General features: G+C 35.3%; 1 protein-coding gene across 1 annotated transcript in view; it reads right to left on the bottom strand.

Annotated features, from left to right (window-relative positions):
• The window catches only part of svilc (supervillin c), a 38,608-nt gene that overhangs the window by 8,945 nt on the left and 5,116 nt on the right, over positions 1-24,547 (bottom strand). Inside the window, exons 2-16 of the mRNA XM_073839147.1 lie at positions 19,072-19,574; positions 16,476-16,640; positions 15,592-15,768; positions 13,367-13,401; positions 10,264-10,325; positions 8,982-9,130; positions 8,080-8,308; positions 6,604-7,130; positions 5,140-5,227; positions 4,241-4,288; positions 3,941-4,009; positions 3,554-3,628; positions 2,782-2,972; positions 2,542-2,696; positions 2,248-2,349 (exon numbers count right to left, since the gene is read on the bottom strand). Of these exons, the coding sequence (XP_073695248.1) occupies positions 2,248-2,349; positions 2,542-2,696; positions 2,782-2,972; positions 3,554-3,628; positions 3,941-4,009; positions 4,241-4,288; positions 5,140-5,227; positions 6,604-7,130; positions 8,080-8,308; positions 8,982-9,130; positions 10,264-10,325; positions 13,367-13,401; positions 15,592-15,768; positions 16,476-16,640; positions 19,072-19,370 (2,371 nt within the window). The 5' untranslated portion in view covers positions 19,371-19,574. The remainder of the gene's footprint in view (positions 1-2,247; positions 2,350-2,541; positions 2,697-2,781; positions 2,973-3,553; positions 3,629-3,940; positions 4,010-4,240; positions 4,289-5,139; positions 5,228-6,603; positions 7,131-8,079; positions 8,309-8,981; positions 9,131-10,263; positions 10,326-13,366; positions 13,402-15,591; positions 15,769-16,475; positions 16,641-19,071; positions 19,575-24,547) is intronic.

The following is a 24,547-nucleotide window of genomic DNA, read 5'->3' as shown; positions in this document are numbered from 1 at the left end:
GATTTGGTTTCAGCTGTTTTATTTATTTTGTGCAAAATCAGCTGATTTTAGCTGGCTCTAGCCCTAACCCTAAATCAGCTGGGTTTAGCTGTTTGTTTGTTTGTTTTTTATTTATTTTCTTTTTTTTTTTTTAGCTAAATCAGCTGGTGTCAACTGGCTCTAACCCTAACCCAAAATCAGCTGGGTTTAGCCGGATTTTAAATTGGCTGGTTTTAGGTATTTTTTAACTGTTTTTGCTAAGTGATTTGGTTTTAGCTGTTTTAATTTTTGCTAAATCAGCTGGTTTTAGCCGGCTTAAACCCTAACCCTAAATCAGATGGGTTTAGCTGGTTTTAGCTGGTTTTTTTTTTTTTTAATCAGCTGGTTTTAGGTGAGTTTTTTTTTAGCTGTGATTTGGTTTCAGCTGCTTTATTTATTTATTTATTTTGTGCAAAATCAGCTGATTTTAGCTGGCTCTAGCCCTAACCCTAAATCAGCTGGGTTTAGCTGTTTGTTTGTTTGTTTTTTATTTATTTTCTTTTTTTTTTTAGCTAAATCAGCTGGTGTCAACTGGCTCTAACCCTAACCCAAAATCAGCTGGGTTTAGCCGGATTTTAAATTGGCTGGTTTTAGGTATTTTTTAACTGTTTTTGCTAAGTGATTTGGTTTTAGCTGTTTTAATTTTTGCTAAATCAGCTGGTTTTAGCCGGCTTAAACCCTAACCCTAAATCAGATGGGTTTAGCTGGTTTTAGCTGGGTTTTTTTTTTTTAATCAGCTGGTTTTAGGTGAGTTTTTTTTTAGCTGTGATTTGGTTTCAGCTGCTTTATTTATTTATTTATTTTGTGCAAAATCAGCTGATTTTAGCTGGCTCTAGCCCTAACCCTAAATCAGCTGGGTTTAGCTGTTTGTTTGTTTGTTTTTTATTTATTTTCTTTTTTTTTTTAGCTAAATCAGCTGGTGTCAACTGGCTCTAACCCTAACCCAAAATCAGCTGGGTTTAGCCGGATTTTAAATTGGCTGGTTTTAGGTATTTTTTAACTGTTTTTGCTAAGTGATTTGGTTTTAGCTGTTTTAATTTTTGCTAAATCAGCTGGTTTTAGCCGGCTTAAACCCTAACCCTAAATCAGATGGGTTTAGCTGGTTTTAGCTGGTTTTTTTTTTTAATCAGCTGGTTTTAGGTGAGTTTTTTTTTAGCTGTGATTTGGTTTCAGCTGTTTTATTTATTTATTTATTTTGTGCAAAATCAGCTGATTTTAGCTGGCTCTAGCCCTAACCCTAAATCAGCTGGGTTTAGCCGGATTTTAAATTGGCTGGTTTTAGGTGTTTTTTAACTGTTTTTGCTAAGTGATTTGGTTTTAGCTGTTTATTTATTTATTTTTTTTGCTTAAACAGCTCCTTTTAGTCGGCTGAAACCCTAATCCTAAATCAGATGGGTTTACATGGTTTTAGCTGTTTTTTTTTGTTTTAAATCAACTGGTTTTAGCCGGTTCAAACCCTAACCCTATATCAGATGGGTTTAGATGGTTTTAGGTAGGGTTTTTTTTAGCTGTGATTTGGTTCCAGCTGTTTTATTGCAAAATCAGCTGATTTTAGTTGGCTCTTACCCTAACCCTAAATCAGCTGGGTTTAGCTGTTTGTTTGTTTTTTAAGTTGTTTTTGCTAAGATGATTTGTTTTAGCCGTTTTATTTTTTAGTAAATCAGCCTGTTTTTAAATCAGCTGGTTTTTGGTGGGGGTTTTTCACTGTTTTTGCTAAGTGATTTGGTTTTTGCTTTTATTTTTAATAAATAAACTGTTTTTTTTTTCTTTGCATTAAATCACAGATTCATTCATGTTAGCAACATGTTAAATCATGTTAAAATATGCTAGAAACGTGATTAGAAACATGCTTAACATGCTAAATCATGCTAGCAATATTAACATCTACTGCAGGGGTGCCCAACCCTGTTCCTGGAGATCTACTATCCTACAAAGTTCAGCTCCAACCCTGAAGAATCACACCTGAACCAGCTAATCAATCCCTTAAGTAGCACTCGATAATTAAAGACAGCTGTATTGGAGCAGGGCTAGAAAAAATCTGCAGGTAGGTAGATCTCCAGGACAGGGTTGAGCAGCCCTGATCTACTGTATCTAATCAATCTATCTAAACTTATGATCTTCAAGCTTTCACAACTACTTTAAACTTTCAGGCTAGGCTTTCTCAAGCAAACTTCAAAGTTTGTTCTCAAGCAGAAATGCATTCGATGAATATTAGATACTCTAGCATACCTTTAACCTGGATGAGCATAAGTTTGTTGTATGGCACTGTGGGTCTGCTCCCTTTTCCAAAAGATGAGACATCAGCTGGGGTGCAGTTAGAATTTTTCATGGCTTGAGTAATAAAGTGACAAAAAAATAAATAAATAATCATGATGATACCAAAATAAGTATGATGATGCAAAATATGTTTAATGATGTTAACACATTACATAAAACACGACAAAACAGTTTAATCAGCTAAACCTAAAAAATAGCCAGTGGCTGACAAGTCTATACTAGAAGTTACAAATTCTAATTTTAAACCTGAATTATTCTCCATTTCACTGTTCTCTTCAGACTGCATGAAATCCTGCCGGATATCCTCTCGAGCGGCAAGAGCACGTAATGGATTCCTCGAACCCTGGGTCCTGCGGGACGGCCGAACTGAACGCCTGTGCTCGGCTACAGCTGAGCTCAAACTAAACACAAACAAAGCATTAACATATAATCACTCACACACTAAGAAATGCTTGACAGATATGCATGTACACATGCTGGCTTTACATTGGCGTGTTGGTCTGACAGAGTGTGCTCAGGTCTGTCTCTGTGTCTCCTCCATTGGTCGGACACGCTGGTGGTGAAGAGGGTTCAGAGGTCATCTCAGCACCAAACATCTGACTCTCTTGGACTTCACTGGCGCATATGGTTTGTGTCTCTGTAAAGATGAGCCTGGAAGAGTCTTCCTCACAGCTTGCCTGAAAAAGCAGACAAACTGAATTAGCATATATTGTAATACATTACATTACAAAGACTACCATTCTAAAGTTTTGGGTTAGTACATTTTTTTAATGTTTTGGAAATAAGTCTCATCGAGGCTCAGCAAGGCTGCATTTAAAAAAAATATATGTACAATAAAATGAAATATTATAATTTAAAAGAACTCTTTTCTATTCAACCATATTGTTTAAAATGCAATTTATTTCTGTGATGGCAAAGCTAAATTTTCATTACTTCATTCTTCAGTGTCACAGGTTCAGAAATCATTTTGATATGGTGAGTTACATAAGAAACATTAATTATTAGTAATGTTGAAAACATTTGTTTAGTTGTGTAAATATTTTTGTGGAAAGTGATTTTCAGGACTATTTGATGAATAGAAAGTTCAAAAGAACAGTAGAAATTCTAGAAATATATATTTTTTGTAACAATGTAGAAGTTTTAATTTTCACTTTTTATCAATGTAATGCTTGCTGAATAAAGGTATTCATTTCTTTTAAAAAATTACTGACCCTGAACTTTTAAACTGTCTATGTATCTTAAAAAATAATTAAAATACCTTGGCTCTCCCCGTCACCTGTGGTTGGTTTTGAGTGGTTGTGGAAACCTCCTGAGCTTCATAAGAAAGACTCCTCTAGAGAGAGAGAGAGGGAAAGAAGAAAAGAAGAATATAACAATAGTAATTGTCAAATAGCAAAGTTAAATGAAATGACATGCCATTTTTGAACGTTAAATGTTGAAAATGTTTTGCTCAAATGTATTCTGTGAACCTTAATATGACAAGCCAGCCAAAAAAAGCACATTCACAACACACTATACAGTAAACAATGTTGTGTTGAGGCATGTTAAGACATGTTTAGAGCAACAGCAGTTCATGAACACATTCACTACATTCACAGGCATATTAAAATAACTCACACCAAATGTTTAATGTGGACATTCTCACCTCATTGAAACACATCACATATTGAGGTGCAGAGTTTGAACGAGAAAATACAGAGGAAAACACAGGATCCTGAGAGCAGAGAAGAGGAGAGGAGACCAGACTGACTAATGAAATTACATTCTCTTTCATTCACATACAACAAAATATGGCCAGTTAAATAGAATGAACACTGAATGATGATGATTAATGAAACTCACTTTTTACATAAAGTAATAAGCAATGATATTTAATTTAGTCAGTTAAAGTAATTAAGACACTTCCAAACAAACCTGTAAAAAAACACACACATAACATTCTTACCCAGTACTGAGTGTCAAGATTGGACTCAGCTGTCCTGACAGTCTCATTCTACAGGGAGCAGTGTGGAAACCAGGGAGGAAAAAAATGCATGAGGAAACATTAGAATGGCACATGTAACTCACATGCTACATATTTGAGTCATTTAACCACAAACACACATGCTGATGCATTTATTTACTCACAAAAATATGAATAAACCTCTTAAGCCCTTTTCACACATACATGCATGTCTTTACTGGCAAATTACTGCTAAATTACCATTAAGAGATTGTGTGTGAACATGACATTTAAAAAAAATACCACTAAATTTGTTCCAGAAATTTACCATGAGAGGTTGTAAGATTATCAGTGAATGCAGAGCAAGATTGCTGGTATGAGAATTTAAGTTCATATCTGTTCACGAATGAGTTCAGAACATGCTGATGTAAGATGGTACTAATGCATTTACTCAGCGCTATGTAGTTCGGTTCGTAGTCATCTATTTTGATGTCTTTAGGCCAAAAACTGCTGCGTGAATGTGACACAAAAATGAAAAAAAAAAAAAAAAACAAGGACATGGACCATGTATACCCTTACAGGTTTACAAACACAACACAGGAAGGCGCAGCCGTTTAGAGGTCATTTCCGGTTAATGATGTTTCAAAATTGACCGGTATTTTTAAACTGATGTGTGAAAGGTGCTTTACCGGTTAAAAGATGGAACGTCGTCGCCTGTGTGAACAGCGCATTTTTGTATTTACCGGTTGTTCCAGTAAATTTAAAGCTATTTACTGGTATCACTGTGTGACAGGGGCTTTAGTCAAAATGACCTAGTTAAATTTGCTTAAATATTTTAGCTCTCTGTAAAAAAACACAATGAAATAAGCATCTACTGTACCACACACATACAGTTCACAAACCTGTGGCGCACTGCTTAGACTAATATTGCACCTTTCCATAGCACTTTGGCTCTCCTCTTCTTTCTCAGTTTCTGTTGAGTCTGTCAGCCTGTGGAAAAGATTTTCTTATTTAACAGGGAAAAAACACTGCAGAATTTTGTCAAAAATGTATTTTTTAACAAACCCAATCAACCTTGTTTTAGCTATTTAAGTAAGCTATTTTCTGTGAATGTCCAATTAATATAATAAATTATAATATGACTACAAATATAATACAGTTTGCAATATGAAGCAGCATAATAGACTTGTTATATAACAGGCTTGTTTTACAGGAGCACTTTGGTGACAGTGCCACCCACTTCTAAAAATCTCCCAAAATGGAACGAAGAAACATTATGACTTTAAAATAACTCTAGTGAAAAAATCAGGTTTGTTTTAAAGATTTATGCATTCTTATTGTACTACAAATTTCTATCAGCTTGAACTGAGTAATCTTTCAAATCTGTGCATATAATGAATTGTGAATTATGTTAAGAATGATTCAAAATTAATTCAAAGTATGATTTTTGATACTGAGGACCCCCAATAATAAGTGAGTCTGCATCTTGGTAGTACTTTGAAATTAAACTTGGTACCAGTTTACTCTTATTGAATATGCAAAGTTTGACGTCTGCAGCACCTACTAATCTGTATCTGTTTGTACATTTTTGAATCAATATTGTTTGAAAAACTGACTGCGAAGGAGTACTATATTTATATTTTGGTAATACATCACATTTATCGTTCATTTACTGTCATGTTTAAAAGGGGACATCGGACACGTATTTTCCACAAGTTGGTATGATTGTTTAGGGTCTTCATGAAATGTCTGCAACATACTTTGGTTAAAATTCTTCTAGGTCGTGTAAAACAACACCCTTTTCACCTTGTCAAAAACAGCTCTGTTCACAGTGACCTGTTTCGGTGCATGTCTCTTTAAATGACAATGAGATACTGCTCACCCCGGCCCTCTCTTCCGTTTTTTTGTGTATTCGGTGATGCGTTACCATAAAAAATCTAAAAAAATAATCCACTGCATCCTCAGTGGGTCTGATGACGGGAGAAAATTAAAACTCTTATGTTCACTTCTATATCCAACTACAAAACACCTGCATTGCTTACGAGGCATTGTTGTCACAACAGTTGTTCGAGCATAGAGAAAATAGCGGACAGCGTACAACTAGCTGAAGGCGGAAATATGCTAATACGGGACAGTCCATCAGCGGTCGTGGGTGGGGCCTGAGCAATATGATGTTATACTGTTCATAAAATCAAAGAGGCTTGATAATTGAGACTGTTTAGTTTTTTATGGGATTGAAAAAAATAAGTCAATGTTTTTTTATCATTGTTAGGTGGTTGTGTCCACACACTGCTAAGACACATTTATATGCAAACACCATGTAAAAGTGAATTTTGCAAAGAGCAAAAGAGTGCAAGGGAGAGGACCTGTCACTGATGTCTGATTCTCTGCTCTCCTTTGTGATCTGGAGTTCCTCTGATAGAGATGGATGTTCCTCAGGCTTTGGAGCAGATCTTCGTGTCCTTCCAGAGGATGCAGAGGCTTCCTTCCTTGCCCTCTGCCTCCAGGGAGCGCTAGAGAGAGAGGCCGGTTCCACAGGTGTCATTTGTATCTCCTCTATCACCTCTCTCTCTCTCCTTTCCCTCCCATTCTGCTCCAGGTCGTGTCCGTTCCAGTTATCCCTGTCTCTGCTTTCACTCCTCCATACCACTCCCTCTGAAGAGCTCTTTTTCAAGATGCCTTTAATCTGCACTGCATTCTGGGAGTTGCTGTCTGATGCAGTCTTCAGATCGGGTGATGAAGTGAGTTCGGAGGAGGAACTCCACGCCTGTGAAGAGCTCAGCCCAGAGAGACGCACTTCACTGGGCTTCAGATTGATGGACTCAGAATGCTGTCGGTCAGAGAGTTGAGGCGCCAAATGAAGACGAGGAAGCTGAACAGGCCCTTTCTGAAGCTAAAAGTGGAAGAAAAATTGTCAACTTCTCAAAAAGAATTCTCTGTCTATATACAGTTGAGGTCAAAAGTTTACATACACATTGAAGAATCACCAAAAACCAACATTTTTACCAAAATAAGAGGGATTATACAAAATGCATGTTACTTTAATTTAAGTACTGGCCTGAATAAGACATTTCACATAAAAGATGTTTACATATAGACCACCAGAGAAAATATTAGTTGAATTTATAAAATTAACCCCGTTCAAAAGTTGCCATACCCTTGATTCTTAATACTGTGTTGTTATCCACAGCAGTTTTTTGTTTTTTGTTTTTTAGTGATAGTTCATGAGTCCCTTGTTTGTCCTGAACAGTTAAACTGCCCGCTGTTCTTCAGAAAAATCCTTCAGGTCCCACAAATTCTGTGGTTTTTCAGCAATTTTGTGTATCTGCACCCTCTCCAACAATAACTGTATAATTTTGAGATCCATCTTTTCACACTAAGGACAACTGAGGGACTCAATACAACTATTACAGAAGGTTCAAACACTCACTGATGCTCCAGAAGGAAAAATGAGCCAGGGGGTGAAAACTTTTTGAATTTGAAGATGAGGGTAAATTTAACTTATTTTGTCTTCTGGGAAACATGTAATTATCTTTTGTAGCTTCTGAAGGGCAGTACTAAATGAAAAAAAAATGACATTTTGGCAAAATAAGAAAAATGTACACATCTTTATTCTGTTCAAAAGTTTATACCCCTGGCTCTTAATGCATTGTTTTTCCTTCTGGAGCATCAGTGAGCGTTTGAACCTTCTGTAATAGCTGCATGTGAGTCACATGACTCATTTTTCTTTTTCTGTTTTACAGATTTAACAGTTACTCCACAAGTAGCAAATGGAGATGACTCCTAATAATTAAAGACATGCAGACATATACAGAATATTCATGCACACTAAATACACTTACCAAATTGACCTCATCCACAGTAATGGGCTGTGTGCGGTAACGTGCACCCTTCTGTCTGCGTCTCTCAGAGGCCTCTAGAGGGCTGCCGTCTCTCGCAGGACTCCCCGAAGCACACAAAATCGGCTGTGACAGTTTGTTGAAGAGAGCCAGTTTCTCACTCATCGACAGTTTAGTGCCAGCATCATCCACCACCTCAGGCTCAGCCTCACCTGCCTCACCTGAATGAGGACTAAAAAAGGAACAATAGAAGTTAATAAGCAGATCATCTTTTCCCAAATGTGCTGATTGTTTCTAACTCTCAAAATTATATTTTAAAGGGATAGTTCACTCGAAATGAAAATTCTGTTATTAATTACTCACCCTCATGTCGTTCCAAACCTGTAAGACCTTCGTTCATCTTCAGAACACAAAATAAGATATTTTAGACAGCAACACAACTATCACGTTCAAGGCCCAAAAAGGTAGTAAGGACATTGTTAAAATAGTCATAGAATTGGGCATCGAAAACTGACACGGAAGAAAAGAAATGGTTAAATTAAGTTATTTTGGTTTTCTTTGCGCACAAAAAGTATTCTCGTAGCTTCATAACATTATGGTTGAGCCACTGATGTCACATGGACTATTTTAACAATGTCCTTACTACCTTTCTGGGCCTTGAAAGTGGTAGTTGCATTGCTGTTTATGCAGGATCAGAAAGCTCTCGGATTTCATTTGATTCCATTGGATTTCATTTGTGTTCTAAAGATGAACAAAGTACTTACATGTTTGGAATGACATGAGTGTAAGTAATTAATGACAGAATTTTCATTTTTGGGTGAACTATCTTAGGTAGCAGTGGCGTTGCTGATGTGAGTATAGCTAGCTGCAAGAAATGAGTGTATTGAATCAAATGTCCTGCCTACCTTGCCGCAATTATTGTTTCTTCAAGGGTGATTGGTTGAGTGAGTGCCCGCGGGTCATTGTTGCGGCGAACTCTGCGCTCGTGGAAACTATTACTGGATCGAGGTTTGAGGAACGAGGATGCCTCTGGTGAAGATGTCTTCTCCAACTCCTGACAGCAGAACAACAATAAAATAAAAATAAAAAATTATGGATGTTCGTGCTATTCTTTTTTTATAAAATGAATGTATGAATGTAAAGCCATCAAAGTGAATTTCACTCTAATTTCACTCTAATATCCTTCACATTTAGTCCCTGGTGACAATTCACTTTCATTGTACATAAAACACTTCCACAGAAGAATGAATATCTATAATCACATCAACTGACAGAATAAATTACAGAATTATCATTGCTAAGTCAACAATTTAATTTAATATAATTTCTGCCAAGAAAATAAAATCGCAGTGCATTTTTTAATGTCCCTCTGGTAAAGTGGGTCAATGGCAGAATGAATAAAATAGAGCCTGGGTTGGCACTCTGGGTAAGAAAGACACAGTAACCAATGAAACCCGGTGGGTCGCGGTGTAACCAAACACTCCAGGTGTCTTATTACCACCTACGACCCAAAGACAGACAAAGCGAAAGAACAGAGAAGAAAAAACACACTGCGAACTGCAGATTTTATTTCTTGTTGATACTTGATTCTTAAATCAATAAGCATTTTCTAGACGAGTACAAAAAAAAAGAAAAAAGAAGTCAAAATTAAGTGAGTTTTTGCTTGAAACAAGCTAAATAATCTGCCAGTGGGGTAAACAAGAAAATCATTTTTTTTGCGGTGCAGAAATAGAAAGAAAGAACTCCAAAATTACAAATACCTAGAATTTAATTGAAAGTTCATTCAAAATTGATCTTTTAATGTTTCCTAGAGGTTTTTCACAATTCATAAACTTTTTAATTAAAAGATTAAAAACATCTTTGTAAGTGAGTTTTTGTTCTGAGTGTGTAATTTCTGAAAATATAAGACAATGATACATGCCTTACAAAACAAAAAGGTCATAAAAGTACTAAATTACTTAAACATTAAAGGTGTATTTTGTGGTAATGGATAAGTATAGTCAACAGTAAATATAATTATCTTCTAAATTGGGAAGTCCCCACATGGGTAAATATATACAAGGTGTATGTGTGTGTCTGTGTGTGTGTGTGTGTGTGTGTGTGTGTATTCCATCCATGGCAATGACCTTTTTCTTTTCAGCCTGCAGCAGTTGCTAAAGAGATATGGTGGGCTCTTGTTTCACCTACTTTAAACAGAGACATCTTGGCAGCGACACTCATCTTGGCTCTGTCATCTGTCTTTACATCCACTGCAAGAAAAACAGCAAGCACACCATTACATGTAGTCACATACCATAACTAATACTGTTGATTAAGTGAATCATAAGTGAATCTCTTCCATTAAAAGACATTTTGCAGTAGTTTGTGCAATTGAGGTTATCCCTAAAGAGAGTTTTTGTCAGATTTCACTAGGGCTGGGCGATTAATCGAAAAATAATCGAAATCGACATTCAGAACCTATAATCGTTAAAATTTTTCCAGGAAGATTATTTCAATTACTTTCCCTTTAAAAAACACTAGCGCTCCATTCCGTTATTCCGCCGACATGTCGATGGAGAGCTTAAACAGTTTTTATACAGTAAAAAGTATTTACAGGATATACAAGGGTAATTTTATTTAGAGGAGATAGTGCTTATTTTCTACTTTTAATATGAAAAACATTGAAAATTATTTATTTTGTTTCCAATAGTGCAAGTTATTTATTTTCACTAATTTAAGAAAAATGTGACTTTTCGTTTTAAGCAATGCTTGCTTTAATTTCAGTTGTTCAACACTGATGTTCAATTAATAATCAGATCGTAGATAGTGTGTTTCCTTCAATTATTTTAAAATCAAGTAATGCACCCTTCATCCAAAAATCTCTCGCTTGTAATATGTGAACATATTTACTGTACAAAACTTGTCAGTGAACTATGAGGGCAAAAAAATATTATATAAATATAATTAAATATAATTTTATTAATAAATAAAATAATCGTTCATTAATCGTAATCGGGTTAAAATGTTCAATTAATCGAGATTTTGATTCTAAGCCAAATTGCCCAGCCCTAGATTTCACTCAGTTCTTAGGACAAATTTGGCCACAAACTATAGCTGTCCAAATGCATACACGCATGCACATGTGCATTTGATTCACCTTAGATCATAATGGCGAAATGTCTGTGTGAGATCACTAAATGACTAACAAACTTATCATACATACTCTCTCACACACTCACAAACTCCTTGCTCTGTGTTTGGCCAAACTCACAAACCTCACAGGCCTGGCAGATGTATTCTTCACCTGTGTGTACTTTTCTTAACTGGCAGATTTACAGCTGATCTCACATAAAACACTCTTCTTCCCTCTGTTTGTCTCCTAGGTCATGTGTGAAGTTAGTTGATTATGCTAACTGTGTTTTTAGACGATTTGATGATTTGTGTGTGACTTATTACTGTCCTAAAAAGCATGGCTTATATTTATCACTCTTTAAGCTTGCTCTAATGCACCCTCATAAGATTTATCCTCTCTCCGGTAATAAAACAGAGGTCATTATAACTGTTTATGACAGTATCCACTTACTTACAATATATGCATGAGTAAAAGTGTATAAGAGTGTTTATGTTTTGGTTTACTATGGTATCCTACACACACACAGTCTCACTTTGATCCATCTCATCGTAAATTTTGCAGTACTATAAAAATGTTGTTTTTTAATAGTTATTAGTTATATATAGTCAGGTGAGGTTATTACATTGTGTTGATACTATGTAGTGATAGAGTTACAAAACTTGCTGCAAAAGGTTGCTCAGACTACAGTATATACACTACCGTTCAAAGTTTGGGATCAGTAAGCTTTGTAATGTTTTGTAAAGTCTTTTATACTCATCAAAATTCCATTTATTTGTTCAAAAATACAGAAAAAGTAATATTATGAAATATTATTACAATTCAAAAAACTTTTTTTATTTTAATATACTTAAAAATATAATTTATTTCTGTGATGTAAAGCTGATTTTTCATCAGCCATTACTTAGAAATTATTCTAATATGCTGATTTATTACTTTTATTATCAATGTTGGGAACAGTTGTGCTGCTTAATTTTATTTTTTTTTAAACCTGTGATACTTTTTTCAGGATTCTTTGATGAATAAAAAGTTAAAAAGAAACAGCATTTATTCTAAATAGAAAAATTGTCTAACAATTTAAGTCTTTTCTATTACTTTTTAGCAATTTAACACATCCTTGATGAACAAAAGTATTAATTTCGTTCAAAGAGAGAAAGAAAGAAAAAATTTACTGACCCCAAACTTCTAATGAGGTGTTTATTGTTGCAAAAGTTTTCTATTTTAAATAAATGCTGCTCCTTTTTTAACGTTTTAATCCTGAAAAAAGTATCACAGGTTCCAATAAAAATATGAAGCCATACAACTGTTTCCAACACTGATAATAAATCAGCATATTAGAATGATTTCTGAAGGATCATGTGACACTGAATAACTGGAGTAAAGATGCTGAAAATTCAGCTTTGCATCACAGGAATAAATTATATTTTAAAGTATATTAAAATAGAAAACCACAATTTTAAATTGCATTAACATTTCACAATATAACATTTTTTTTTCGTTTTTTTGTATATTCAATCAAAAACACAGCTTTGATGAGCAGAAAAGTCTCCTTTAAAAAGCATTAAAAATCGTACTGATCCCAAACTTTTGAGCGGCAGTGCATATTTTTTTCTTTTAAAAAGAAATCGATACTTTATTCAGCAAGAGTGCATTAAATTGATAAACGTGGAAATAATAACATTTATAATGTTGCAAAAGATTTCTATTTCAAATAAATGTTTTTTGAGCAGCAAGTCAGCATATTAGAATGATTTCTGAGTGATCATGTGACACTGAAGACTGGAGTAATGATGCTAAAAAAATACAGTTTTGCATCACAGGAATGAATTACATTTTTTATATTTCATAGAAAACAGTTATTTTAAATGGCAATAATATTTCAAAATATTACAATTAATACTGTTTTTGATCAAATAAATGCAGCCTCTGTGAGCATAGTTTTGGAACCCCAAATTTAATCAAAAATTCATTACAAAAACATTTTCACCATTTACCTCGTGACACATTATTTCTATTCAATTTCATGAGTTTCAAGGGTTTTAGTTTCATTTTTGTCATCAATAATACACTTCTAAACTGCTGAAAATTGCAGTGAGCTTCTCACTGCAGGTTTTAACTTTAAAATCAAATGAATTACTTAATTTAATTAACATTAAAAATGCAGCAATTTAAAGCACTTACTTTGTGAGCTGTCTTGATTTTCATCGTCCATTCTTCTGTGAAATAAAGAAATGAATGAGAACTCTCAGAGTAAAAGGAAGGACTGGGCAATCAAACTCGCACTCAACCACTCACTCAATACTTCTCATGCAAAGTAAGTAATACACAGAAAAAGGTGAGATGACTTCACGCCAGATCTGCTGTAACAAGCCTCTCCTGCACTACAGGCATTGTGACAGACACAGACACATCTGTGCAGGTTATAAGCATGACATAATGCGAACTATTAAAACTATGAGCTCTTACACACACACCCTGTTTGACGATCCTATCAAGCACATAAGATGCATGCTGAACTCATTTCCTGACTCAAAGGAAAGGACTGTGCTGACTTATGATCTCTGACATCTGTTAATATATTCCAGGCAGTTATGATATTGATAGGTAGATTAGCACTAAAAAGTCATTTGATTTAACTAATAAATTTCTAAATAGCAACAAACACACCCAACAAAATATTTGTTTGTCATTATGCGGTTTGTGATCCAACAAGGTGTGTGTATGTGCATGTATATAAATACACACACACACACACACACATGTTTGTTTTTGTGAATTGTGGGGACATTCCATAGACGTAATGGTTTTTATACTGTACAAACGATATTTGCTATCACCCTACACCTTCCCTACACCTAAACCTAGCCCTCACAGGAGATTGTGCATATCTTTACATTCTCAAAAAAACGTATTCTGTATGATTTATAAGCCTTTTGAAAAGTGGGGACATGGGCAATGTCCTCATAAGTCACCCTCTCCTTGTAATACCTATGTCATACCCATGTTATTACACACATTTGTGTCCTGATATGTCACAAAAACAAACACACACACACACACACACTAGTTTACATGTTTTATGGGGACATTCCATAGGCGTAATGGTTTTTATACTGTACAAACCGTATTTTCTATCGCCCTAACCCTACCCTACACCTAAACCTAGCCCTCACAGGAGATTGTGCAAACTTTTACTTCCTCAAAAAAACTCATTGTGCATGATTTATAAGCCTGTTTCCTCATGGGGACCTCAGAAATGTCCCCACAAGGTCAAAATCTACTGGTATTCCTATCCTTGTGGGGACATTTGGTCCCCATAATGTGATGAATACCAGACCACACACACACACACACACACAAGCATATATACAGTTGAAGTCAAAAGTTTACATACACTTTGCAGAATCTGCAAAATGTTAATTATTTTACCAAAATAAGAGGGATCATACTAAATGCGTGTTATTTTTATTTAGTACTGACATGAATAAGATAAAAATGACCCTGTTCAAAAGTTTACATATGCTTGATTCTTAATGCTCTGTTTTTACCTGAATGATCCACAACTGTTTTTTTTGGGTTTTTTTTGTTTAGAAATAGTTGTTCATGAGTCCCTTGTTTGCCTTGAACAGTTAAACTGCCCACTGTTCTTCAGGAAAATCCTTCAGGTCTCACAAATTCTTTGGTTTTTCAGCATTTTTGTGTATTTCAACCCTTTCCAACAATAACTGTATGATTTTAAGATCCATCTTTTCACACTGATGACAACTGAGAGACTCATATGCAACAATTACAGAAGGTTCAAACGTTCACTGATGGTTCAGAAGGAAAAACGATGCATTAAGAGTCAGGGGGTGAAAACTTTTGAAATTTGAAAATCAGGGTAAATTGAACTTATTTTGTATTCTGGGAAACATGTAAGTATATTCTGTAGCTTCTAAAGGGCAGTACTAAATGAAAAAAAATATGATATTTAGGCAAAATAAGAAAAATCTTCATTCCATTCAAAAGTTTTTACCCCTGGCTCTAAATGCATTTTTTTTCCTTCTGGAGCGTTTAGACCCTTCTGTAATAGTTTAGTATGAGTCCCTTAGTTGTCCTCAGTGTGAAAAGATGGACTTCAACTGTACATCTAGCATTTTGGCTGTTTATTAGTACTTATGAAGCCTTAATCCAAGAAGCCTTATGAAGCCAAAAAAAAATAAAATAAAGTTAATTGAAAACTTCTAAAAGGTAATGTATCTTTGCAGTGAATTAGAGGCATTTGCATGTATGAATGGTTTCTGTCACACGATAACAGGTTAATAACAGGCACAACACCCAAAACAAGTTAGTGTGTCTAGGTAGTAAGCAACTGCTTTAAGCACACAGCAGGCCTAAGTGGAGATCCGAGACAGTCGTCTCCATACCCGCAGCTGTCCTTTATTTCGCAGGCTGTAACGGGTTGAGTACGAAAGCGTTCACTATTTTTGCGGCTCCCTGCAGGATCCCCTGGCATGTATCGACGGGCACGCCGACGACTTCCCTCGGCACCTGGTTGAACCGCTAGGTCAAGAGTCAAGGCCACCACACCACCATCAGTGGCTCTAATATTTGCGCAGGCAGACCACAACAGATGGAGAAAAGGAAGAATGTGTGGGTGTGGGAAAAAGAACAAAGAAAGAAGGAATGAGTCAAAAGAAAAAGATTCGAAAAGACCTCTGCTACTCCTCACAGCACACTGATGATGGTAGAGTGTTAGACAGCATCAATCACACTGTCCCCAAAACTACAGGTGCACATTAGCATTGTGTTAGCACCACAAAATGTGCATAGAATACAAATTATTACTGAAAAAAATGTACTCAACTGTTTTAAGTATTGATAATAATAATACATGTTTCTTGAACAGCAAATCAGCATATTAGAATGATTTCTGAAGAACCATGTGACACTGAAGACTGGAGTAATAATGCTGAAAATTCATGCTCTGTCACAGGAATAAATTACATTTTAAAATATATTCAAATAGAAAACAGTTATTTTTTTATTTTTACTGTTTTTTTCTGTACTTTGGATCAAACAATCGCAGGCTTGGTGAGAAAACACATTAAAATCTTACTGTTCAAAACTTTTGACTGGTAGTGTATATATTTTAACATATTATAATAAGAACATATATTAAAACAATATTATTATTATGCAAAATTCTGGTGTTAGAGTAAGCGCTCGCCAAATAACTGAAAACGTTTTGCCAGGGGTAATGCAAACAGAATGAAGCAGCAAATGAACACACACACTGAGGCGTCCCTACACTCTATCAGACGGAGCTGGGCTCGAGGTTTGCTGTAGAAGAGCGTTCTTCAGCTGGCCTACTGATACATGAGTGTGTAACTGGGGAGTGTCAGGGGTTGAGGGCCCGTGGGAGTCTGGAGGCTTTTCCCCAGCCACTGTACCAGACGAGCCCAACAAACATTCCCTGGAGAGGGTGATGGAGAGAGGCAGAAAACTTCAACTACAGACAACAACTGCAGCAAAAAAAAAGTGTGCAAGGAAGGGACAGCTGAGAGCAACATGATCTCATGACGAAAACGCCCCTCTGCGCAAGACGCGAAACACGTATTGCCATGTATGTTTCGTGACATATTTGACGTGAAATGTCCATTGCGTGGCACTGTAACTCTAACGCTCCATGACGTTTTAAAATAATGTACCATCTGCACCTAAACCTACCCAATAGTATGAACTAAAGCAAATGTGACGTAAAAATGCAATTGCAAGTTAAGTTAAGTTTTTCACGGAATTCGAAGTCCAATTCTGTGCCGGCTGAGCTACCGAGCAATCTGGAAAGCAAAATATATGGAGCTGTAATCATAACTGTGTACGAAAACAAGTACAAGTGCTTGTTGTTTTACCACCTCTAGTGTTGAAAACTGCAGTGATATGTAGGTACTGGTATGTGTATATCGCATCTTGTAAAAAAGTTCCAACAGGTATGTTTTTGTCATGAGATCAGGTAGGCTGAGAGACAAGATGCACAAGGGTGGATATAGAGAATTATAAATCATACACTCAAAAAACAGGCCTAAATTTAAGATTTATGCATTTGAATTGCATATAAATTTACAATCTATTTAGATAAAAATTCACTACAGACCCTAATTTGCAACCTATGTTGGGTTTATATATTATAGTTGAGTTAAATAAAAACTACTCAGAATGTGGGGTTAAACCTGGGTTTGTTCGTATTTCACCCAAAACAACCCAACATTTTTAGAGTGTTGACATATAAACTTAATGTGATGCATATTTGCCAGTCATACATAAATTAAACAAAGATTTCTGTAATAGTACTAATAAACTTAATGTGTTTTAAATACATAATAACCACAATAACAAATTATCAATCATTATCATTATCATCATCAATAAATCAACTTTGTTAAACTCAATACTGCTTGTTCCACAGCTAGTCATATTTTAAAGGAGTAGTTCACTTTCAGTACAAAAATGTACAGATAATGTACTCACCCCCTTGTCAACCAAGATGTTCATGTCTTTCTTTCTTTAGTTGTAAAGAAATTATGTTTTTTGAGTAAAACATTTCAGGATTTCTCTCCATGTAATGGACTTCTATGGTGCCCCCGAGTTTGAACTTCCAAAATGTAGCTTCAAAGAGCTCTAAACGATCACAGCCGAGGAAAAAAGGTTATATCTAGCAAAATGATGGGTTATTTTCTAAAAAATAAAATAACAATTTATATACTTTTAAACCTCAAATTTTCATCTCGTCTAGCTCGGCAAGACAAGCATTTGAGGTTAAAAAGTATATAAGTTGCAAATGTTTTTTGAAAATCATCGATTATTTCACTAGATAAGGCCCTTCTTCCTCGGCTGGGATCATTTAGAGTCCTTTGAAGCTGCATTTAAACTGCATTTTGTAAGTTCAAACTCGGGGGCACCATAGAAGTCCATTATATGGAGAGAAATCCTGAAATGTTTTCCTCAAAAAAACACCATTTCTTTACGACTAAAGAAAGAAAGACATGAACATCTTGGATGACAAGGGGGTGAGTACATTATCTGTAAATTCTTGTTCTGAAAGTGAACTACTCCTTTAAGCATATTCACACTTTTAATGGTATTGTTTTCATAATAAACAGATGCACGCTGATTCTAAGCAAGTTCAAGTTGAATAAATGCCTTTACAAATATTATTGAAATAAATTAGACAGGTACAAACAGTTTTTTTTTTCTGAGTAATCTTACCTGTTTCATTTATGTATGACTGTCAAATGTACATCACAATAAGTTTATTAGTTTATTTATGTTAAAACAGTGTAATCCAAATTCAAACAATGAGGCCCTAAATTTTTTTTTGTGTAAACAGACATATTGCAAAACCTAGTAGGGATTGGAATATATTCAAAGTTGGAAGTCCTGTGTGATCAACCTAAATATTTGCCAATGATTTTCCATAACTCCCTCTTTGCAATTAATATCCTGTTTATGTCCACAGTAAAATTAGGAATGTGTCTTAGGAAAGTAAATAAGTAAATAATTAAACTGTCAATCACAAATGTGACCCTGGACCACAAAAACAGTCATAAGGGTCATTTTTTTCTAAAATCGCCTTTAAAGTTGTCCAAATGAAGTGCTTAGCAATGCATATTACTAATCAAAAATTAAGTTTTGATATATTTATGGTAGAAAATTGACCAAATATCTTCATGGAACATGATTTAATATCTTAATGATCTTTGGCATTAAATAAAAATCAATAATTTTGACCCATACAATGTATTGTTGGCTATTGCTACAAATATACCCATGCTACTTAAGGTTTTGTGGTCCAGGGTCATAAATGAGTTGGGTTAAGAGGAATGCTACAAAGCCACAGGAAAGCTCACCTGTTTTGGTGTGTGTCTCCACGGGCATTCACCTTACACCCATTGGACATCTTAGCAGGAACGGGCCTTTCTTCCAGTGGCATTTGTCCATTAATCCCCATGCCTCCATTCATTCCTCCTGAAGCAGACTTATCCGCATATGTAGAGTCACGGATGCCACGTCCTTCCCTCTCTCTTCTCGACCACTTAGATGGAAGCTCCTCTTCCTGGCTGCCGTAACGTTCAGCCAGCTCTCTGCGTCTCTCTGCTTTGTAGCGAGCTATACGTTCAGCTCTGGATTCCTGGGCTACACTTTCCATTTCGTCTATATCATTAACTCGCTTTGGACTTCTGAAGCAGGGAGAATAATTCCTGGCGTGCGGTTTAGAAGATACCAACACCTCAATTTGGAAAAACAAGGGTGGAGTCACAACTGAAGAAAGTTTGGCTGATCAGAAGCTCAAATTACAGCAGGTTCCTTTAATCATATGTACCATCCTGATTACCTCCCCGAGGACAGGGCTCTGTTGAAAAACAAATAAAAGAGTTCTTGATTAAAGCAGACGTATTCATATATGCTTGACATACAGGTGTCGCATATCTAAAAACAGGAGGACACGAAAACAACTTTTTCATTTCTCATTCTATGCAAGGCTATAAACCTAGCTGTAAAACTAGCATTTCTCCTTCCTATTTATTTGTGTACGTGTGCTCCAGCATGACCTGCTTTGCTGAGCTCCTGCATTTGGGAAACTCCTCTTTAACTGACACTCTACACCTCAGAGGTGCAGCTCAACTCAGCAGTCTTTGAGAGCAAGCCATTTATCAGACAAGCTTATCCATCAACACCCAACACAGGTGTATTTTTGTATATTTTACTCTCAGCAAGTTCACTGCTATGTTCCTACTATACTACTGCACATTTAAATAAGTAACAGTCAAATAGTAATAATGCTTACAATTCCTACAATGATTCCCACTTAAAATATAAATAGCTTACACATACAAAATGATTAAGCTAATGCATGTTAAATGTGTATCTGATATCTTTAAAGACCCCCCTGACCTTTTAATGGCTCAAAAAAGTAATAAAATAAAATACAAACCTATTCAAAAGTTGGAGTAGGTAAGATTCTATTACGCTCACAAAGGCTGCAAATTATTTGATCAAAAATACAGTAAAACCAGTCACAAAACCAGTCATAATGATTCATACATCATCTGGAAGCTGCATAAATAAGGACAATATTTGACCGAGATATTATTTGAAAATCTGGAATCTGAGGGTGCAAAAAAAAATCTTAATATAGAGAAAATTGCCTTTAAAGCTGTCCAAATTAAGTTCTTAGTAATGCATATTACTAATCAAAAATTAAGTTTTAACATATTTACAGTAGGACATTTACAAAATAAATATTAAAGAAAAATCGATGATTTTGAAAAAAAATATATACAATACATGAAAAATTAAAAATATATATTGTAGAAGTACACTCCTGCTAATTGTCTTTTTGGTTTTTTTTGTTTTGATTTTCTTTTGTTGTTTGGGTCACATTCATTCCAAAGAAAAGTGGAAACATTTTTGCATTAATGCATCATAAAAGTAGTTTTAATGCATTAACTATGCCTTATGATAATGCGCCCTATAACGCATTGTACATTCTCATTAATAACTGTAACCACAGTTAATACATTATAACACTTATCAATTCATTGTTACACTATGCATTTTAAATTCAGTTATAATTATTTACAACAAAGTATAATGTAATACAACGCACATTATGAATAATTACAATGCATTATACTCTTCAATAACCCTTTATAGTGCATTATACGTAAAGGCTAAAAGGGAAGGTTTTTCAACAAAAAAAAAATAGTAACACCTTACAAAAAGTTTAGGTACCACGTTAATTTAAGGTGTCCTTATTACACATTACATGTATTTACTATTATAATAACAATTAATTATGCATATTTACATGCAAGTAACCCTAAGCCAAACCCTAACTATACAGTAAGTACATGTAGTTAATTAATATTAATCAGTGCTTAAATGTATAATTAAACTGTAACAACGACACCTTAAAATAAGGTGTAAGGTGTAATACTTTTACAGCAGTTACTAATATTAGTTTATGTTAATTTCAGCATTTACTAACGCATTATTAAAATCACAACTTGTGTTTGATAACATTAGTTAATGCACTGTGAACTAACATGAACAAACAATGAACGACTGTATTTTTATTAACTAACATTAACAAAGATTAATAAATAGTGCAATACATGTATTGTTCATTGTTTGTTCATGTTAGTTAATAATTAGTTAACTGTTATCGGATAAATACATGTCAGATAAATGCTGGTCAGAAGAACATATTATAAGGGAAATTTTCATTTGACTTAGAAATGACTGTTATTGTTAATTATTTTTTATATTTCTGTGACCATATATAGTAACATACAGTCAAACCAAAATTTATTCAGACACCTTAAACATTTCTGACATTATCACAGTTTATTCGCTATACAGTAGTTTAAAAAAGGCAATAAAATATGAACTCAGAGTTAAACTGTGTCAGAACAAATTCATCAGTCCACTGTATGAATAATTCTTGGGTATATTATGTCACAGTTAACTTTATTTTGCTATCGTCACTTACATAAATGAACAATAGTGTCCTGCACCCACTATTTTTGGTTTGGCTGTATAAGACCGTCATTGCTAAACAATAACCTGAGGAACCCGAAGAACAAGTGGAGCTAATGCACCTGGTGTGAAAAGAGACTGTAAGCCATCATCTTGTTAGTCACAGCTCAGCTGTAATACATGAAATCACCCAAACAACATCGTTCAGAACATGCCTTCCTAAATTATCATTCATGAATCCACAGATGTGGTTACCAAGTCACCAAGCTGCCATAACAACACAAACACAGCTTTACTCATACATAAATAATGACATCATCACGTTATCACCCATATAACATGGACCTGGCATGTGGTGGATGGTCGACCCATGATGGGAGCCCTCCAAGAGAGCTGCTGCAGGGAATGTACCATTGTGTGTGTGTTTGTTGGCGACGAGACTGAACTATAATTACCCATTACTCATGTTTTAAATAAACCCTTTGAAAGTGTTAAGAATAGTTATTGAAATGGCAATATCTAGTAATGACTGGTTACAATCTTGAAGTTTAGTCCATCAACATACAGCTATGAGTGTGTGTTTGTGTGTGCGCACTTCTACAGCTATCTTTGTGAAGAACTATTTGAGTTTTAGACCGTCGTAGTGAGGACAATCTTTGTAAAGTGAGGACATTTTGGCCGGTCCTCACTTTTTGAGACCCCTTTAAAGGCCTGTTTGAGGGTCAAGACTTGGTTTTAGAGAACCTTGGATAAAAGTTAGGTTTAGGGTGAAGGTTTGGGTGAGGCATTTAGTTCTGATGGATTTAGGGTAGGGAGCTAGAGATTGCATTGTGTCAATTAATGTCCTCACAAAGATAGCTACAGAGTTGTGTGTGTGTGTGTGTGTGTGTGTGTGTGTGTGTGTGTGTGTGTGTGTGTGTGTGTGTGTGTGTGTGTGTGTGTGTGTGTGTGTGTACCTGGTATTCATCACGTTGTGGGGACCAAATGTCCCCACAAGGATAGGAATACCAGTAAATTTTGACCTTGTGGGGACATTTCTCAGGTCCCCATGAGGAATCAGGCTTATAAATCACACAATGAGTTTTTTTGAGGAAGTAAAAGTTTGCACAATCTCCTGTGAGGGCTAGGTTTAGGTGTAGGGTAGGGTTAGGGCGATAGAAAGTACGGTTTGTACAGTATGAAAACCATTACGCCTATGGAATGTCCCCATAAAACATGTAAACCAGTGTGTGTGTGTGTGTGTGTGTGTGCATTTGTAGGGGCTCCTCTGCTCCTAAATAAGCAAACTGAAAGCATCAGCATTCTGCCAGATCCTCTCGCGACTGAAACACAATAGGCCCAGTATAACAACAGAGCAGAGATACTACAGAACAGAACAGGGTACCACTTCACTCAGCGAGCCTTATATGGTGTTTTAGGAACCCAGTATTATTTCATAATATAATATGTAACTCTAGACCACAAAACCAGTCATAAGGGTCCATTTTTTTATTAGAAGGAAATCATCTAAAAGCAAAATAAATAAGCTTTCCATTGATGTATGGACAACATTTAGCCAAGATACTAACTATTTGAAAATCTGGAATCTGAGGGTGGAAAAAAATCTAAATATTGAGGAAATCATCTTTAAAGTTGTCCAAATGAAGTTCTTAGCAATGCATATTGCTCATCAAAAATGAAGTTTTAATATATATTTACGGTAGGAAATTTACAGCATATCCTCATGCAACATGATCTTTACTTAATATCCTAATGATTTCTGGCATAAAAGAAAAATCGATGATTTTGACTCATACAATGTATTTTTGGCTATTGCTACAAATATACCCATGCTACTTAAGACTGGTTTTGTGGTCCAAGGTCACATATGATATAATAGTGTTCTTCCTCCAAAAACTCTAAGGTACTGTTTACACTAACACTACAATGGTGTTTTAGGAGCCTGAGAGCACAAACTTTTGAAAACGGGTTTCAAAGTGCAAGTCTTTGAGAAATAGATCATTATCATCTCCAGGCAAACTATGACAATATGAGTTTGTGAAAACAGTGATGTCACACATCCAAATGACATATTCAGTCTATAGGAATGTGTATGCGCGCAGACGTATATTGTTTTTTTTACAAAGTGACTTTGCCACTTTTTTTACATTGACTTGGCCTGCCATGCACAATACCATGTTTTTGTGGAACTGTGTAAACAGGGATCGTTTTGACCTTTCCGTTTTTAGTCCGTTTTTAAATATTGGCATCTGTCAATAGTGAAAATAACAGGTTTAAAGCATTTGAAATGATAGTTGAGTCAAACATAAAAATTCCGTCATCATTTACTCACCCTCATGCCGTTCCAAACCCGTATGAATCACTTTCTTGTGTTGAGTACAAAAGAACATGGCTGGTAGCCATTGACTTCCATGGTAAATAAATACTATGGAAGTCAATGGCTACTAGCAACTGTTTGGTTACCAACATTCTTCAAAATATCTTCTTTTTTTCTCAACAGAGGTTTGGAACAACATGAGGGTGAGTAAATGAAGACAGAATTTTATTTTTAGGTGAAAAAGGTTAAAAAGTAGGAGTTTGTTAAATGAGCTGTACAGGAAAAAAAACCCTGTTCAAATAGTCCAAACAGTAAAGATTTTTAATGCAAACATTTAAAACGGTTTCAGTTACATACAGCTCAAACCTGAAGATACTGTTCAGTATTGCATTAAAAATGTACAGTTATACATTTGTCAAACACTTTTATCCAAATTAACCTACATCGCATTCAAATTATACATTTACATTTTATCAGTTCTTGCTTTCCCTGGTAATAAAACCCACAAACCCATTACTGGCACCATA

This window comes from Garra rufa, chromosome 1, assembly GCF_049309525.1.
Source record: "Garra rufa chromosome 1, GarRuf1.0, whole genome shotgun sequence".
In the NCBI taxonomy this organism is placed as follows: domain Eukaryota; kingdom Metazoa; phylum Chordata; class Actinopteri; order Cypriniformes; family Cyprinidae; genus Garra; species Garra rufa.
This window is presented reverse-complemented; position numbering and strand designations above follow the sequence as displayed.